Source organism: Mobula birostris, chromosome 1 (genome assembly GCF_030028105.1).
Source record: "Mobula birostris isolate sMobBir1 chromosome 1, sMobBir1.hap1, whole genome shotgun sequence".
Taxonomy (NCBI): domain Eukaryota; kingdom Metazoa; phylum Chordata; class Chondrichthyes; order Myliobatiformes; family Myliobatidae; genus Mobula; species Mobula birostris.
This window is the reverse complement of record NC_092370.1, coordinates 35,455,061-35,468,307: the sequence shown is the minus strand read 5'-3', so window position 1 is coordinate 35,468,307 and position 13,247 is coordinate 35,455,061. Positions and strand designations below refer to the sequence as shown.

General features: G+C 42.7%; 1 protein-coding gene across 1 annotated transcript in view; it reads right to left on the bottom strand.

Annotated features, from left to right (window-relative positions):
* Window positions 1-12,013, bottom strand: part of lactb2 (lactamase, beta 2) — a 36,183-nt gene extending 24,170 nt beyond the window's left edge. The window contains exons 1-2 of the mRNA XM_072253855.1: window positions 11,842-12,013; window positions 6,564-6,727 (exon numbers count right to left, since the gene is read on the bottom strand). Of these exons, the coding sequence (XP_072109956.1) occupies window positions 6,564-6,727; window positions 11,842-11,963 (286 nt within the window). The 5' untranslated portion in view covers window positions 11,964-12,013. The remainder of the gene's footprint in view (window positions 1-6,563; window positions 6,728-11,841) is intronic.
* Between the last annotated feature and the right edge of the window lie 1,234 nt (window positions 12,014-13,247).

Here is a 13,247-nt window from a genome sequence, read left to right as displayed (position 1 = left end):
ACCATGATAGTTCTTGGCAAATTTTTCTGCATAACTGGTTTACCATTGCCTTCTTCTGGGCAGTGTCTTTACAAGATGGGTGACCTCAACCATTATCAATACTCTTTAGAGATTGTCTGCCTGGCATCAGTGTTTACATAACCAGGATTTGTGATATGTACCAGCTGCTCATACGGCTATTCAACAATTGCCCAATTGTCCTCTTGGTTCACGTACCCTGATTCGGGAAGGTGGGTGCTAAGCAGGTGCTACACCTTTCCTGAGGGTGACCTGCAGGCTAATGGAGGGTAGGTGTGCCTTACATCTCCTTTGTTACAGACATATCTCCAACCTGCCACATATTCTAATCCTCTCAAAGTGAATGCTAACATCACACTTGCCTTCCTCACCACTGACTCAACCTGCAAGAAAATCTTTAGGGAATCCTACACGAGGATTTAGAAAATACTCTATGCTTTTATTCCTCTTATCGAATGCATGATCATACACTTCCCGATACTGTACTCCATTTGCTACTTCTTTGCCTATTCTTCTAATCTGTCCAAGTTCTGCAGCTTCCCTGCTTCCTCAGCACTACCTGGCCCTCCACTTATCTTTGTATCATCTGCAAACTTGGCCAAAAAGCCATCAAATTCTATTATCCAAATCATTGACATATAATGTAAAAATAAGTGGTCCCAACAGAGACCCCTGTGGAACATGACTGGTGTCCTGTCGTACTCACTTCAATAATAAGCAAACACTTTGAGAGGCTGCTCAAGGGCTACATCTGCAGCTTGCTACCACCCACACCGGACCCCCTACAATTCGCCTACCAACACAACCGATCGACAGATGATGCAATAGCCACTGCTCTACATACCATCCTTACACATCTGGAAGAGAAGGATGCTTATGGGAAAATGCTGTTCTTGGACCACAGTTCAGCATCAACACCATAATTCCCTCCAGGCTCTACAAGAAGCTCAGAGACCTTGGCCTTTACCCTGCCTTGTGTAGCTGGATCCTGGACTTTCTCTCAGATTGCTGGCAAGTGGGCTCTCTCACCTCTGCCCCTCTGACCCTCAACACAGTTGCCCCTCAGGACTGTGCTATAAGCCCCCTCATTTACTCTCTGTATACCCATGACTGTCTCGCTACCCACAGCTCCAATCTGCTAATTAAATTTGCTGACGACACTGCACTGATTGGCTTGATCTCTAATAATAAGACAATAACCTATCCCTCAACGTCAGCAAGACGAAGGAATTGGTTGTTGACTTCAGAAGGAGTAGCGGACCACACGACCCAATTTACATCGGTGGTGCGCAACTGGAACAGGTCAAAAGCTTTAAGTTCCTTGGGGTCAATATCACAAATGACCTGACTTGGTCTAACCAAGCAGAGTTCACTGCCAAGAAGGCCCAACAGCATATTTACTTCCTGAGAAAACTGAAGAAATTTGGCCTGTCCCCTAAAAACCCTCACTAGTTTTTATAGATGCACCATAGAAAGCATTCTTCTAGGGTGCATCACAATCTGGTATGGATGTTGTCCTGTCCAAGACCGAAAGAAGCTGCAGAAGATCGTGAACATGGCGCAGCACATCACACAAACCAATCTTCCGTCCATGGACTCACTTTACACCACACGCTGTCAGAGCAGTGGTGCCAGGATAATCAAGGACACGACCCACCCAGCCAACACACTTTTCGTCCCTCTTCCCTCCGGGAGAAGGTTCAGGAGCTTGAAGACTCACACGGCCAGATTTGGGAACAGCTTCTTTCCAACTGTGATAAGACTGCTGAATGGACCCTGACCCGGATCTGGGCCGTACCCTTCAAATATCCGGACCTGCCTCTTGTTTTTTTGCACTACCTTACTTCCCATTTTTCTATTTTCTATTTATGATTAATAATTTAAATTTTTAATATTTACTAATTTAACTATTTTTAATATTTAATATTTGTAATCCAGGGAGCGTGAAGCGCAGGATCAAATATCGCTGTGATGATTGTACGTCCTAGTATCAATTGTTTGGCGACTATAAAGTATAATGAGGCAGCCTACAGGGAAGAAGTCACCACCCTGACACAGTGATGTCAAGAAAACAACCTCTCCCTCAATGTCGCATAAACAAAGGAGCTGATTGTGGACTACAGGAGGAATGGAGACAGGCTAGCCCCTATTGACATCAATGGATCTGGGGTTGAAAGGGTGAACAGTTTTAAGGTCCTTGGCATAAACGTCTCATGTGGTCTGTACATACTGACTGTGTGGTATAAAAGGCACAACGGCGCCTTTTTCACCTCAGACCGTTGAAGAAGTTTGGTATGGGCCCCCAAATCCTAAGAACTTTCTATAGAAGCATAATTGAGGGCATCCTGACTGGCTGTATCACTGCTTGGTATGGGAACTGTATTTCCCTCAATTGCAGGACTCTGCAGAGAGTGGTGTGGACAGCACAGCGCATCTGTAAATGTGAACCTCCCACTATTCAGGGCATTTACAAAGACAGGTGTGTAAATAGGGCCCGAAGGATCATTGGGAACCCGAGTCACCCCAACCACAAAGTGTTCCAGCTGCGACCATCCGGGAAACGGTACCGCAGCATAAAAGCCAGGACCAACAGGCTCTGAGACAGCTTCTTTCACCAGGCCATCAGATTGCTTAATTCGTGCTGACACAACTGCATTTCTATGTTATGTTGACTGTCTTGTTGTACATACTATTTATCATAAATTACTATAAGTTGCACATTTAAACAGAGATGTAACGTAAATAGTTTTACTCGTGTAGATAAAGGATGTAAGAAATAAAGTCAATTTAACTCACTGGCAGCCAACCAGAAAAGGCTCACTTTATTCCTACTCTTTGCCTCCTGCCAATCAGCCACTACTTTATCCATGATATTATCTTTCCGTAATACCGTGGGCTTGTAGTTTGTTAAGGAGCCTCACGTGTGGCACCTTGTCAAAGGCCTTCTACAAGTCCAAGTACACAACATTCCATCAATTCTCCTTTGTCTTTCCTGCTTGTTATTTCTTTGAAGAATGCCAAAAATTTTGTCAGGCCAGAATTTCCCTGAAGGAAACTATGCAGACTTTGGCCTATTTTATCATGTTCCTCTCAGTGCCCCAAAACCACATCCTTAATCAACTCTTAACATCTTCCCAACCACTGAGGTCAGGCTAACTGGCCTACATAATTTCCTTTCTCCTGCCTTCATCCCTTCTTTAAGAATGAAGTGATACTTGCAATTTTCCAGTCCTCCAGAACCATTTCGGAATCTAGTGATTCCAAAGGGATTGTGGCTTTCACATCTCCCTGGACCACACTTCCATCTCCACCAACTACCTCCTCTCTTATAGTACTTTCTCATGCAACGAGATACAATACCTGTTGCCACCAAACAGGAACCTAAGCATTCCTTCCATGGGAAGCAATGGATCACATGCACTTATTCTATCCTAGGGTACAGCAATTGGTTTCCTCTGCACTGGAGAAAATAAACACATACTTGGTGACCGCTTTGTCGAGCAGCCGTGTTCAGTCTGGACTTCCTCTTGTCTGCCACTTTAATTCTCTAACCTTTCCCCATTCTGACCTGTCTGTCGCTTCTTGCACTGTGATATGGTGGACTAATGGAAACGAAGCACAGTACCACAGGAAGATGTAGTACCTTCCATTTGGGCATCTTACAGTATTACAGATTCTAATCCAATTAATAATTCTACTAATTGGATAATTAATAATTCAATAATTTGTTTTCTCTGTTCCAATAGACGTGTCTGATTTTACTGTGGTTCATTTTCCAGCAAAATGGTGCCTGTGACTAATGTCAACATCTTACAAAACTACCGGATACTCTCCTTCTCCTAGACATATTTCTTCTTCTGAACTGCGATCGATTGCAGCCTATAATTTCCTTTTTAAGAATGTATTTTTTGGCTGACCAAGCCATCTGGTGCTTCTGCAATCTCTTGGGGACTTGGCATGGTGTGCAACTTTGGCCGTCTCTGGGCGTGGCTGCACCGATTCCTAATGGCAGAAGGCAAACCCATGGTCAGCTCCATTACTCTGCACTGAGGATGATTAACGAGGACGACAGCTGAAAACGAATGGGTGCTCAGTGCTGTCTGCTTGTGTTGACTGGTCTCCCTCTCACTGCTGCCAGCGGAAGGTGAAGAAATCTTGGGTCAAAGACTCAAGTTCAACCACCTCGGCAGCTCGTGGATGTTGACTCACATCTGGCTGTGGCTCGATGTTTAATGTCCCCAGTGCTGAACAAGCTTTACTATTTGAACAATGTGATTGAAGTGCTTCGGCACTGAACTAGATCTGCAGCTGTGGCCTGCGGCCATCGACACAACATTGAACTGACTGACTCGGTGACTGTGGTTGCAGCCATTGACTTCTCATCTAGTTTCACTTGCCTCAGTGGGTATATACATACTTTGATAATAAAAGTGCTTTGAACTTTTGAACTTGGTCTGCGTTAGTCATTTTTTCCCTGTATAACCACAGCTTAATCAGCTGACATGTTCTACACATCTGCATTCTGCAACTTCTATTTGCATTTTAGCTGTTTTTATTAATCCATCAAGTAGATAACTTCATCCAGAGATTATCCCTTGGCCTCTATCTAGATATTCCCTTTGTCCTATCCATCCATTCCCCACCCCTGCCAATTTAATAATAACTTATTTATAGAGCATTTTCCATACAAGTACTACAAAGTGCTTTACAAAGGGATAAAGTGCAACCATGAAAATAAAAGACAAAAAGATGTTAGTTAAAGCAAGGTTAAATAAATAGGTTTTGAGCTGGTGTTTAAATGTTACGTGAGTGTTAATAATCCTTATAGTTTTAGGTAATGAGTTCCACAGTTTAGGAGTATAGTGCAAAAATGCTGACCTGCCAATTATCTTTCAAGGAAAATTGTTTAAATTTAAAAGATCAGTGAAAGAATATGTGACAGCTCGTGCAGGCTTATAAAACAAAAGGGAAATTGCATTGTACTCTGGTCCCAGACCATTGAAACTTTTAAAACCAAGTAACAAAACTTCAAAATAGATTCTAAAAATTACAATTTAAAACTATGCATACATCAGAATGTTCAATATCGACCACAGATCAGCATTCATTATTATCAACTTCTCAAAACTAATCAATAAACTTCGAAACCTGGTCTCAATACTTCCTTATGCAATTGGACCCTCAGTTTCCTCTCTGGCAGACTCAAGGTGCACCACAGGCTGTGTGTTTAGTCCCCTGCTCTTCTTGTTTAGTACCTATAATTTTATGGCTAAGTATAGCTCCAAAGCCATATTTAAGTTTGCTGATGACACCACTGTTGTATGCTGAAACAAAGTTGTGATGAATCAGCACAGCATAAAGGAGGTAAAATGAAAATCTGGCTGAGTCGTAGTACAACAATGACCTCTCACTCAATGCTAGCAAGACCAAGGAGCTGATTATTCACTTCAGGAGGAGGAAACCGGAGGTCCATGAGCCAGTACTCATAAGTGGAGAGAGTTAGCAATTTCAAATTCCTCGGTGTTATCACTTTAGTTGTCCTGTCCTGGGCCCAGCACGTAATTGCAATTACGAAGAAAGCACGCTACTTCCTAAGCGGTTTGTGAAGATTCAGCATGGCATCTAAAACTTTGACAAACTTCTATAGATATGTCATGGAGAGTATATTGATGGGTTGCATCACAGCCTGGTAGGGAAACGTCAATGCCCTGGAACAGAAAATCCTGCAAAAGTAGTGGTATCAGCCCAAACCATCATGAATAGAGCCCTCCGTACCAACGAGCACATCCACACAGAGCGTTGTTGCAGGAGAGCAGCATCCATCATCGGGGACCCCCATCACCCAGGTCATGCTCTCTCTCACTGTTGCCAACAGGAAAAGGGTACAGGGACTTTCAAGGACTCTTCATCTCATGTTCCCAATACAGTATTACTTATTTACTTACTTTTTCTTTCTCTTTAAATTTGCACAGTTTGGTGTCTTTTGCATATTGGTTGTTCGCCCTGTTGGTGTGCTCTCTTTCATCGATCCTATTATGTTTGTTGAATTCATTCAGTATGCCTCCAAGAATTAATCTCAGGGTTGTATTTGGTGGCATATATGTACTTTTGATAATAAGTTTACTTTGAACTACTCTCTTTCCCTCCAGTCCACCCAGCTGAAAATGGGTACCAGCAAAATGCTGGGCTGGGGGTTAATCTCGCGATAGACTGGCGTCCTATCCGGGGGGGGGGGGGGAGTCTCATACTCTCAGTCGCTTCACGCCACGGAAACTGGCATAAGCACTGGCCTGACAAGCCTAAAAGGCTCGGGACAGACTTTAACTTAACTCTCTTTCCCAGTCCTGAAATGTTAACTCCACTGTCCAACCTGCTGAGTATTTCCAATATTTTATAATTTTATTCTTGATTTCTAGCGTTTATTGTTTCTTTGATTTTCATCCGTCATTTTCAAATGAGAAATCACCGTTCATTTGAGAGGAAGACTTGGTTATTTTGAGGAAAATTACCAGTGGCAGGAAAACCCTTCAAGTTGGCAGACTTACCTTCAACAACATTTTTCAAGATATCTGGTATGCCTCCAACATGATCAATGTGCCAATGTGTCACCAGAATTTCTTGAATTCTGGTATTCTGTTGGACCAAAGTTTCTTTCAAACAGCTGATGTATTCAGGTACCGCTGGTTCACCAGTGTCAATTAAGAATCGTCTGTAGGAAAAGTATTATGATATCTCTCAGGAACTTGACAATTTCTTTTTAAATTTACTGCTTGAATTTTTAAATCTTCAGTATACTAAATGGAGTACCAGTTCCTAAGCCAAATGATTAAGTATTAACAGGCAATAATATTTGAAAAGTCAGAAGAAAGGATTAATTTCAATGTGGTCCTTGTTTTTTTTTAATTCCTTGGAGATGTGAGCTGATCAATCGTTAGGTTTCCCATGGTTAGCAACTCCCCAAAACTTCTCCTCCATTTATGAGACATGAGCCAGGAGTGCACCTGAATACTCTCCACTTGTGGGAAAATAATAGTCAAGAAATCAGACACTGCCTGCTTGATTGGCACCCCATTTAAAAACAAAAATTGCTTCAACCATTAAAGTATCACAGTTACTATGTACTATCCACAATATATCTACTGCAGTTACTTGCTACTCTGGCAGCAACTGGGGAAACACAAAGCTTCTTACATTAATTACAAGGTCAGCAGGTTCATAGGAACACCTCTGTCTGCAGATTCCCCTCTAAGTCACATAATTAAAAGAGTTTGGATGAGACCACATCTATATTCTGTTGATGATATTTTATTTAACTGGGTGGCAAACTTCAGAGAACAAGCACAGACTTTTTTTTTTGCTGAGCACAGAAAAAGATGATGAAGGGAATCCAGGTTCAGGAGAATAAGAAAGTCATTAGCAGCATAAAGATCAAAGTCAAGTTTATTGTGATATGCACTGGTACATATATGCACAGGTGTGATGAGAAACTTACTTGCAGCAGCATCACAGGCATATATCATCATATAAGCAGTATTCACAACAAATTAAATATAATTTATACACATCTTTACAAAAAATAACAATTAAAACATGTCTATTTTACTGTATAGTGTTGCTAAACTGTAATGATTATGGTTTTGTTGGTTGGTTCAAGAACCGAATGGTTGATGGGAAGTAGCTGTTCTTGAACCTGATGTGGCACTTCAGGCCTTCTGTACCTTCTGTTCAATGGGGAAAGATGGCAGGAGTAATTGAGTCATGCAAAACATATTTTTCTGCATACTGTAAGATGACTATGGTATTACATAGAAACATAGAAAATAGGTGCAGGAGTAGGCCATTCGGCCCTTTGAGCCTGCACCGCCATTCAGTATGATCATGGCTGATCATCCAACTCAGAACCCTGTACCTGCCTTCTCTCCAGAAGGAGAGGGAGCTGAGGGAGACTTGTTCATTCTGAGAATATGTTCTGGATGTACATTAGAGTGTGCAGGATAATATTTGCATATAACAGTCGTAGCTATGTGCGAAGCAAGGACAGAAATAGAATAAGCAGTTAAGTGGCAGATAGAATTTAATACAATGTATAATGAATGAGGGAAGACAATAATCTCAACAGCACGGTGCTAAAGGGTATGTACAAACCCAGAGAACTGGTATACAGTATATCCAAAATCTTTGAAAGTGGCTGGGCATACACATGTATAGCAGAAAGCAAGATCCTACAGTTCACTGAAGTGTGAGTACGAAAGCAGCAGTACTATTTAGTACCTTTATAAAACACTATGGCGCATGATGTCCAATCTGATTCACCAAAAAGAAGGATGCCAATACATTCTGGAGGGTGCAGAAGATTTCTTGTAATGGCTCCAGTAATTAGGGATCTCAATTACAACGTTAGTCTGAAGAATCTGATGCTGCTCTCCTGGGAGGAAAATTTGAGGAGATTATAGAAGTGTGCAAGATCACAGTGGGTTTAGTTAAGGGAGAGAGAAGCTATTCACTTTAACAGATGCTTAAAGACTAGGATTACTGATATAAAGTGATGCATAAAAGATGCAGGTAGATATTAGGACTTTTTTAAATAGAGACACTTGGTGATGATCTAGAACTGCTTGGCTCATTAAGTCCCTGAGCTTCCAATTGCCTGCCACTTTAATTCACCATCCTACTTCACTTTCTGTCAGTGTCCTTCTGCACTATTACAAGGTATAGCACAAGCCAGAATCGCAATACGTCATCTTCAGTTTGGTAACATTGTAACCTACAGCTCTGCCTTTAATACCATCATTCCAAATAAACTGATTCCCAAGCTCCGGAACCTGGGCCTTAGCACTCAGATCTGCAGCTGGATCTTCAACCTCCTCACAGACAAGACCCAGACTATAAAAATAGGGGACAAGGTCTCCTCTACGATCACTGTGAGCACCGGTGCCCCACAAGGCTGTGTACTCAGCCCCCTGCTGTTCTCACTGTACACCCATGATTGTGTAGCCAAATTTCCATCAAACTCAATATATGAGTTTGCTGATGACACAACAATTGTAGGCCGTATCTCGGGTAATGATGAGTTTGAGTACAAAGAGGAAATTAAGAACCTGGTGGCATGGTGCGAAGACAATAACCTTTCCCTCAACGTCAGCAAGACGAAGGAATTGGTTGTTGACTTCAGAAGGAGTAGCAGACCGCACGACCCAATTTACATCGGTGGTGTGCAAGTGGAACAGATCAAAAGCTTTAAGTTCCTCAGGGTCAATATCACAAATGACCTGACTTGGTCCAACCAAGCAGAGTTCACTGCCAAGAAGGCCCACCAGCGCCTTTACTTCCTGAGAAAACTGAAGAAATTTGGCCTGTCTCCTAAAAACCCTCACTAATTTTTATAGATGCACCGTAGAAAGCATTCTTCTAGGGTGCATCACAACCTGGCATGGAAGTTGTCCTGTCCAAGACCGAAAGAAGCTGCAGAAGATCGTGAACACGGCGCAGCACATCACACAAACCAACCTTCCATCCGTGGACTCACTTTACACCGCACACTGTCGGAGCAGTGCTGCCAGGATAGTCAAGGACACGACCCACCCAGCCAACAGGCTTTTTGTCCCTCTTCCCTCTGGGAGAAGGCTCAGGAGCTTGGACTCATATGGCCAGATTTGGGAGCAGCTTCTTTTCAACTGTGATAAGACTGCTGAACGGATCCTGACCCAGATCTGGGCCGTATCCTCCAAATATCTGGACCTGCCTCTCGATTTTTTGCACTACCTTACTTTACATTTCTCTATTTTCTACTTATGATTTATAATTTAAATTTTTAATATTTACTAATTTTAACTATTTTTAATATTTAATATTTGTAATCCAGGGAGTGGGAAGGGCAGAATCAAATATCACTGTGATGATTGTATGTTCTGGTACCAATTGTTTGGCAACAATAAAGTATATAAAGTACCTTCAGGAGTTGATATTGAGGTTTCCATTTTTACTTACATGTGCTTTCTTTTTGTACAACATTTTGTCATTTTTGCCTGCTATTGTTTTGGCTCAGATTTTCCTTTTTCAGTGTTGCCTGGCCTGCCAACTATGTCTCACAGCCTTACCCACATAAAGAACCTTAATCTGATTTTAACTGTCAAATTCCTTAATTTAACCTCTTAGAAATTTTTCTGCATTCCACCCATCCCCTCCTTCATCTTTTCTGCTATCTACAGCTAATTTGTTTCATTTTCCTGTGTGCCACTATTGCAGAGGACCTGCCCTGGACCCATCATATAAATATAATTGTGAAGAAAGCACGACAGCATCTCTACTGCCTCAGGAGTTTGCAGAGATTCAGCATGTCATCAAAAACCTTGGCAAACTTCTACAGATGTGTGGTGGAAAGTGTGCTTACTGGCTGCATTGTGGCCTGTTATGGGAACACTAATGCCTTTGAGTGGAAAATACTTCAAAAGGTAGTGGATTCAGCCCAGTACATCATGGGTAAAACCCTCCCAACCATTGAGCACACCTACATGAAAGGTTGCTGTAGAAAAGCAGCATCCATCATCAAAGATCCTCACCACCCAGGCCATGCTCTTTTCTCATTGCTGCCATCAGGTAGAAAGTACAGGAGCCTCAGGACTCGCACCACCAGGTTCAAGAACAGTAACTACCCCTCAACCATCAGGCTCTTAAACAAAGGGGGATAACTACACTCATTTAAGGACTCTTCTATCTTGTTATTTCATGCTCATTATTTATTGCTATTTATTTATTACCTGCAATTTCAGTTTGTTTACAGTTTCAGATCCTGTTTACAGTTACTGTTCCATAGATTTGCTAAGTATGCCTGCAGAAAAAGAATCTCAGGGTTGTATGTGCTGACATGTATGTACCCTAATAATAGTTTTACTTTGAACTTTCCCAGTCCTTTGACAGTTCCCACTTTTTCTCTTTCCATAGATGCTGCTTGACATATTGAATGCTTCCAACATTTTGTGCTTTTTTCAGATTTTTAGCATCTGTATCTTTTTTTGATCATTTTCCACTAAAGCCATTTCCAACTTTGAAGAGAGATATGGCTGGCTGCTTTGAGTAAATGTGCACAGGTACAAAGTACAGAGCACTTTCTATAGGCATTACAATTTGTAAGAGTATGAGGCTTAACAAGTTGGGTGAAAGTGGGTCAATATTGTACCACCTTGTAGTGAATCGTGACACAAAAGAGACTGCAGGTGCTAAAAAACCGGATCAATGCACACAAAATGCCAAGGAACTCAGCAGGCCAGGCAACATCTATAGAGGAAAATGAACAGTGGATGCTTTGGGCAGAGATTTACTGGAGAGCATGCAGAAAAAATTCACAAGGATTCTTGAGTGGATTGGCGTACTTTGGGCAAAATTTGGAGTGAAGGAAGCTAAGGAGTGACCTAATAGAAGCATCTAAGATTTGAGCGCCACAGTGAGGGTAAATGGTCAGAATCTTTTTCCCATGGTAAGGATATCAAAAACAAGACAGCATAGCTGTGGGAGGAAGGAATTTAAAAAGGGATCTGAGCGGTAAGTTCAACACACTCAGCGCTGGAGGATCTCAGCTCTAAACACCGACTGTTTATTTTTTTCCATACGTATTGCCTGATCTGCGGAGTTCCTCCAGCTGTTTGTGTGTGTTGTGGCGAGTGTTAGAGAAGCAGTGATAGCCAAACACACCAGGAAGGGCGAGGAGTAGGTAGGTAGGTGGGATCACCTGTCTCTCCTTGGGAGGAGGGGAGGGACACCTAATTCCACTCGGGACAGTTCCGTCCTCTAGGTACGACTCTTCCCACGCCTTCGGTCTTTACTCACCGGGGACCCGTACCCACCAGGTAGGTGTTGGTACCCTGGAGGGTCATCGGGCCCGGGTTGCAACCCAGCACCCGGACCACCCGCGTCGACAGCCGCTGCACCTCGGACAACACCACCGACATCCAGCCGCCGATCAGGCAGGAAGGCCCCTGTGCGCGCGCTCCCGCACCCGCACCCGCACCCGCGCCGTCTCGCGGGGCCGCGCACGGAAACAGACGATCGGGTCCGCCATCCGCCGTGCAGACTTGAGGCAGCTGGTAGGGAGGGGAACGGGACCCGAAGCGCTGAGGGCGGCGGCCGGGATGTGTAGCCACTTGTGGACGGGGCATCGAGCTTCGGGTGGCGAAACCTAATGTACTGGAGGAACTCGGAGTATGAGATAGGGAATGGGGAGCCTGTGTGTCGTCCACTCCTTTTTTAATATTACTGATATTTTCTTAAATGTTGGATCAGTAATTTCCAAACCGTTATGTGCTGATGTGGCACAGAACCAGGAATATATATAGTTAGGAAAATGCTTTAACGAAGTAGAGGAATGGGAATGTCAGCGGGGGTTAAATTTTTCTGTTGCAAAGACTCAAGTTATTTGTGTTTTTTCTAAAAGAAACATCACGCCCAAAATTGATCTCAAATTATACGGTATACCTCTTAAACAAGAGTCCGTGGTAAAGTTTCTAGGTGTGCGGATGGACACAAGGCTAACGTGGAAGGTGCATGTGGATAAAATTCAAGAGAAGTGTAATAAAGCCCTTAATGTACTCCTTTGCTTAGTTGGTATGATTGCGGTGCCAGTAGGTCACTTAAATGTGTATTGTCTTTTATTATGGATGTGTTGCTTAGTATTCAGCCTCACCAGTGGTTTTATAGCCCCTTGATAAAGTTCAGGCTCAAGCATTGAGATTATTTTGTGGTGCTATTAAATCATCTCTGGTTTCAGCACTACTGGCAGAAATGGGTGAAGAACCTTTACATTGACACAGGTCATAGTCACCAATGGGGACATATGTAAGGACATAAAGTTGCTCATCCAGTATTAGCAAAATTAGTAGACTGCATTCATGAGGCCTTCAGTTTTGGGGGGATGGGAAATGAATGGGCACAAGAACTTGGGTTGTTTAATGTTGAATATGTCATTCCATGGTGGGTTTTCCCTTTGCCTGTGGCTGATTTAGGCTGTCAGGAAAAGATCAAGATGAGGATAGTGGCACAAGAAGTTCAGCGATATATGCAAAGCAGATATTATGGTTTCTTACGTATCTACACAGATAGTTCAAAAGACCCAGTGACATCCTTTCTTTAGAATTAATATGCATGGTACAGGTATCTGTAGGGAGTCCACTTGTCAAGAAACGACACAGCATACATTGTTTGAACGCAGTTCCTATGAAGTGCAAAGGAAACATCTA